At 43.8% G+C, this 6,427-nt stretch overlaps 1 protein-coding gene and 1 non-coding gene across 2 annotated transcripts; one reads left to right on the top strand and one right to left on the bottom strand.

Moving 5' to 3' along the window:
* The first annotated feature begins 2,235 nt into the window (after positions 1–2,235).
* On the top strand, positions 2,236–2,406 carry LOC138082339 (small ribosomal subunit protein uS14-like). The gene has a single exon (XM_068975619.1). The coding sequence runs from the start codon at positions 2,236–2,238 to the stop codon at positions 2,404–2,406; it is 171 nt and encodes a 56-aa protein (XP_068831720.1).
* Positions 2,407–5,985: 3,579 nt separating this feature from the next.
* TRNAC-GCA (transfer RNA cysteine (anticodon GCA)) lies at positions 5,986–6,058 on the bottom strand. The gene has a single exon. It is a non-coding gene; the product is annotated as a tRNA-Cys (tRNA).
* Positions 6,059–6,427: the final 369 nt, after the last annotated feature.

Here is a 6,427-nt window from a genome sequence, read left to right as displayed (position 1 = left end):
AGAGCTGCCTCTCAGTAAAGCACCCGGCACGGAGCCTCCCACAGTGCGTCTGCATGAGGGAGTCCACTCCCGGGATGTCCTCACTTAAAGCAACAGCACTAGGTTGGCACAGATTTTCTTCTATGGAGCATTTTATTCCCCCAAAGAACAAAGCTCAGTCGGTAAAGAATCTGCCTGCAATGCGGGAGACCCAGGTTCGATCCCTGCGTTGGGAAGATCCCCTGGAGAAGGAAATGCCAAACCACTCCAGTATCCTTGAGTGGAAAATCCCATCGACAGAGGAGCCTGGTGGGCTGCAGTCCATGGGTTGCAAAGAGTCAGACACAACTAAGTGACTAACACTCTCTTTCAACCCAAAGAACAAGAGCTAACTAAGCTTCTACAGCTTCAGGAGTTATTTGGGCCACATTTCCAGGGCTAAGCCAACAGAGAACAGCGCTACGAGGCAGGACCCCAGTTGGAGGCTGGCTCCACCCGTTCCTCTGTGGGGGACCCTGGCCGGGTTCCTCTGCCCTCGCCTCACCGTCTCCAGCCCGCAACCTGGAAAGCGAGGATGATGAGGGTGGAGCACCTCCCAGGGATGCTCTCAGGACTGTGGACAGACAAAGGTAGCACAGAGGGAGTGCTCCAGACACCCCAGCTAACCCCGGGCATCTGCCAGCTTCCCACAACCTCAAACATGAAGCCCTTGAAGGCCAAGAACCTTCCAGCACCGGGATGGCAGTGGAGCTGTGGTGTCTGCCTGCCCACCAGCTGCCAGGTAGGAAATGTCACAGGTGCTGCGAGTGAACACAGGTCCACAGAGGCTTTGTGCTGGGTGAAGAAAGCAAGCAGGGGCCGTGGCTTCTGAAGCCCCTGCTTAATTCATGTGGCTAACCCAGTACAGGGTCTGGCAGAGGAGGTGGCAAGCCAGTGTTTGTAAGTTAAATAAAAATTTAGTTTTGGAGCCGCTGATGAGATATGATCAGGCAGAAAGAAGGTATGAGAACATTCCAGAGGGTCGGAGGTGTAGGGGTGATCACTTCTCAGGGTTTTCTGGGCTTCCCCAGATTGGCTCAGTGGTAAAGAATCTGCCTGCAGTGCAGGAGACCTGGGTTTGATCCCTGGGTCAGGAAGATCCCCTGGAGAAGGGAGTGGCAACCCACTTCAGTAATCTTGCCTGGAGCATTCCATGGACAGAGGAGCCTGGCGGGGTACAGTCCATGGGGTCGCAAAGAGTCGGACACGACTGAGCGACTTTCACACACACACCCGCAGAATTGTCATCCTCAGACAGGAAATCTATCTTTTTTGAAGGAAAGGAAAACCTGGTTTGAAAACTTCAAGCTGGGAGTCTGTGCCTCTTTCCTGAGGGATACCATGTGGGCTGATCGACAGATGGGTGAGATGGGAAAGTTCAAAATACAGATCCAAGGACAGACACAGGAATTTAACCCACATAAATGGGAAGAGAGAGAACAGCTCATGCCCTACCACTGGACTGGGATAGAGGACAAGCTATTTGGGAACAAATAAAACCGGATATCTATCTAGATCCTTAAAGTAAAACAACTTTCATGTGGATTACACATTGAGATAAAAACAAAGCTTCAGTAACAGATGAATGGATTAAGAAGATGTGGTATACACGGATGTATACATATACATATGTGTATATACACATACCCATATACGTATACCACATCTTATATGTATATATATATATGCACATACATATATTTACATATACACAGTGGAATACTACTCAGCCATAAAAAAGAATGATGTAACGTCATTTGCAGCAACATGGACGGACCTAGAGATTATCATACTAGTGAACTAAGTTGGACAGAGAAAGACAGGTATCATATGATATCAGTTACATGTGGAATCTAAAAACTTAATACAAATGAACTTATTTACAAAACAGGAACAGACTTACAGACTTAGAAAACAAACTTATGGTTACCAGTGGGGAAAGATGGAAGGGGGAAGGATAAATTAGGAATTAACAGATATTTACACTACTATGTATAAAATAGATAAACAGCAAGGTCCTATTGTATAGCACAGGGAACTATATTCAGTATCTTGTAACAATCTATAATGGAAAAGAATTTGAAAGATTAGATGTGTGTGTGTGTGTGTGTGTGTATCTGAATCACTTTGTTTCACACTTGAAACATTGTAAATCAAACATACTTCAATTTAAAAATACATTTTGGCCTTTTACCTCGTTGCAGCTGTGAAAGCAACATGGGTCACCAGCAGCTCTACTGGAGCCATCTGAGAAAATTCAGCCAGGGTTCTCCCTCTTGCCGGGTCTGCTCAAACCGGCACGGTCTGATCCAAAAATACAGCCTCAACATGTGCTGCCAGTGTTTCCGCCAGTATGCGAAGGACATCGGCTTCATTAAGTTGGACTAACCGAACTTCCTTAGATGGCTCATCCAGCACATCATCCTTAGGCGGAAATAATACTAGCTCTTTGTATATAAAATAAAAGTTTTCAAAACTTCAAAAATAAAAATAAAATAAAATAAAAATACATTTTGTTTGTTTTGTTTAAAGAAACCACAGAACAAAGAAATCTCCTAAAAACAAGTATTAGAGGAGGCCAACAGTTTAAGCATCCACAGAGGGCACTAAGGCTAAACTTCTGGTGGGGAAAAGCATCCCAGAGTGAAAACATCAGAGCCCAAGATGGGAAAAAAATTACTGCAACATATTAAAGACCAGGGGTTAATATCCCCTTTAGGTTATGAAGCTTTACAAATCAAATCTGCTTTAAGCGACGTGCCAACAGAGAACTAAGTATAAACAATGAAGAAGCGATTCTCCAAAAAGAAAAGCACGTGGCCAGCACACAGGCGACAAGATGCTCAGCCTCCTGAAATCCAAAAACGAGACTAGGAATGAAAATTCTCACTTGTCACGCTGGCAAAGGTCTGCACTGTTGGCAAGGTCCTGGGACATGGCTATTCCCATTCACTCCTGTGAGTACAAATTGGCACAACTCTTCTAGAGTGCCATTTGGCAACCCCTGTGAAAAATATTAAATACGGATGGCTTTCGCTTAGTAGCTTCACTTCTAGAATCTTTCCTAAGGGAACAATCAGACAGGGAGATAATCCATAAAGATGGGAATAAAAAGAGACTCGTTAAATAAAGCCAAGCAGCAGAGGCCGTGGCAAGATTTCTTTGTGTGAAAAGCTGGTCACAAATCGAGTGATCCCTTTTCTCAGGGGAAAAGCCCCCAGTCGAGACACTCACTGGCATCACAGCTCTAATGAGCAGGATAAGCCAAGAAAGTATTTCCATTTAGGGGCAGGGGAAGGCGGCTCTGTGAACAAAGAGGATTCTTAGAAAGACAAGGTGGAAGGCTGCTGTCAATGGTGGGAGGGAGAGAAGAACCAGGAAATGGAGCGGGGGTAGGGTAGGTTTGGGCCAAGAAAAAGAGAGGGAGAAGAAAATAGGCTGCAGAGAAGTGACAATGGCACCAAGAAGATGAAATATAGTAAACATCCAATTGGGACTAAATATACTAATGGGACTTTTAGAATCCCCCAGAGTAGATGAATAGGTCTAACTGACAAAAATAATAGCTTTCTTTCCTATATACCAGCAATAACCAATTCATGGATAAAACTGGAAGATGATTCCATTTGTAACTGAATCAAAATGAGCTAGGAATGACAAGTACAGACTGTTCAGGAGAGAGGAGAAAATGGTATTTTTCTATATGGGACAGAGCAAGCTGAACTGAGAAGCAGACAGTCACTCTCAAGCTTGCACTCCCAAAATCAACACCTGCTTCTTCTCTGGCCTTGGACCCCTTCTCATTCCCATCTTTCCCCAAACCTCCCTCCTTTGTCCCAGCTACTGCAGCATCACCTCACTCCAGGGCTCCACACCGTCAACTTTACTCCAGTCAATTCCATTAAAATAAACAGACTTCTCTCCGTCCCCAACACCCGTAACCTCTGCCTCTCCATCTTTGAGGCTGTCGTCTAGACTGCCTCCTCATTTCCTGCGGGCTATGAGCTTCCTGGGGGCAGGGACAGGTCCTCAGCACAGAGTGCCATGTGGGATACCCTGGTGATGGGGTTAAAAGGCAGGAGGGCGAATGGACGGAAGGATGGATGGATGGATGGACAGATGAACTCAGAAATAAAGAAAAAAATGACTCCGTTCAACTCAGAACGTCAATATAGCCCAAGCAGAGTTTGGTGTCAAGGTCCCTGAGACTCCTTCCAACCTGAGTTACTAAGACTTTATGGCGCAGTCCCCCTGACGCCTGGGATCTGGACCTCAATTCCTAGGCTCAGCTTAGAAAGAAAATCTTCAGAAGAAACAGCACTCAGAGGAGGGAAACAATCATTTCTCAAACTGGAAGAGTCTCTTCCAGTGGGGAATTTTGTTCTGGGGACAACCTCTACAAATAAATAATATTTAAAAGAATAAAATGGATCGTACGGCAGTTTTATTCCTAGTTTTTAAAGGAATCTCCATACTGCTCTCCATAATAGCTGTATCAGTGGGAGGTGGGAGGGAGGTTCAAGAGGGAGGGGACCATATGTATACCTATGGCTGATTCATGTTGATGTGTGGCAGAAACCAGCACAATGTTGTAAAGCAACTATCCTCTAATTAAAAATATAACTTAAAAAGAATAAAATGGATTTAGAGTGAAAAATATAAAATACTGTGGAGAGAAATTAAAGATGACCTTAATAAATGGAGAGTGTGACCTTAATAAATAAATTTATTTATTTATAATAAATAAATCCTATGTTCATGGATCAGAAGATAATATAGCTAAGACCAGATTGATCAACTGATTCTACAGAATTCCTATCAAAATCTCAGCTGACTTCTTCAAGAAGACAGTCCTGAAATTCACGTTGAAATTCACATTTCAACATGAACAACCTTGAAAACAAGCAACAAAAAAAGTTTGAGGACACAAATTTCCTGATTTCAAAATTCGCCACAAAGCCACAGCGATCAAGACAATGTGATACTTGTATGAGGTCAGACATAGAGATAAATGGAACAGAACTGAAAATTCAAATATAAACCTTTACATTTATGGTCAATTTTATTTTTGACAAGAATATCAAGATAAACTGATAGAAATAATAGCCATTTTAACTCATGGTGCTGGGACAACTAGATATTCACAAGCAAAAGAGTGAAGCTGAACACCCACTTCACATCATATAACAAAAAAAACCACCAAAACCTTTAGAAGGAAACAGAGGAATAAATCTTCATGACCTTGCACTGGGCAATGAATTCTTAGATAAGATTTGCAAAGCACAAATGGCAAAAAAAAAAAAAAAACCAGATAAACTGAACTTGACCAGAATTTTAAAATTTGAAGGACACTGCAGTGGTTTGATGAAGTGGTTTTGGTGTTCTTCAAAAATTCATGTCCACTGGGAACCTCAGAACGTGACCTTGTTTGGAAATGGGGTATGTACAGACATAATAAGTTAAGGATCTTGAGAGGAGATCATTCTGGAACTGGAGTCTATGAGAAGAGACACCAGAAAGGCACACGGGGAAGAAGGCCATGTGAAAACAGTGGTGAAGGTTTGGAGTGATGTGGCCACAAGCTGAGGAATGCTTGGGGCCACCAGAAACTTGGAAAGAGGCGGGATGAGACTTCACAGGGAGTGTGACCCTGCTGACACCCTGATTTCAGACTTCTGGCCTCCAGCACTGGGAAAGGATAGATTTCTGTGGTTTTAGGACCACACCACCCAGTTTGTGGTCATTTGTTATAGCAGCCCCAGGAAACTACTACAGACGGCACAAAGAAAATGAAAAGAAAATCCACAGGAGAAAATATTTGCAAGTCATATATCCAATAGTGAAGTCGCTCAGTCACGTCCAACTCTTTGCGACCCCATGGACTGTGTAGCTTACAAGGCTCCTCTGTCCATGGAATTTTCCAGGCAAGAGTACTGCAGTGGGTTGCCATTTCCCTCTCCAGGGGATCTTCCTGACCCAGGGCTCGAACCTGGGTCTCCTGCATTGCAGGCAGACGCTTTACCATCTGAGCTACCAGGGAAGCCTCCCATATACCCAATAAGAGGCTGTCAACTACAAATTGGCACTTATCAAGGGCACTGCCACTGAGTGAACAACAAAGGCATTTGCCATCTGCCTCTAAGAAGATTGAACCCCATGCTGCTGCAGCTGCTAACCTTCAACAACCCTTTAGGGAGTTCAGGGTAGGCTGAGGCACTCTGTGCTCCAGGGAACATGGTGGGACAGGTCTTTAGATATTGGATGTTTTTAGGAACAAATTTCATGATCTCAATCCTTGCATCTCCTCCTATCAAGAGAAGCACTATATCCCTTCTTGGTGACATCAGATCCTCATGACTAACAAAAAACCTTTTGTAAAATGAGTACTTCATGGTACTCCCCCTTCACC

This window comes from Capricornis sumatraensis, chromosome 7 (assembly GCF_032405125.1).
Source record: "Capricornis sumatraensis isolate serow.1 chromosome 7, serow.2, whole genome shotgun sequence".
Classification (NCBI taxonomy): Eukaryota; Metazoa; Chordata; class Mammalia; order Artiodactyla; family Bovidae; genus Capricornis; species Capricornis sumatraensis.
The sequence above is the reverse complement of the archived record's forward strand: the minus strand, read 5'-3'. Positions and strand labels throughout refer to the sequence as shown.

What these genes read in the sequence shown, in the direction of transcription:
- LOC138082339 (XM_068975619.1), top strand. Translation starts at nt 2,236, where the DNA reads ATGGGTCACCAGCAGCTCTACTGGAGCCATCTGAGAAAATTCAGCCAG.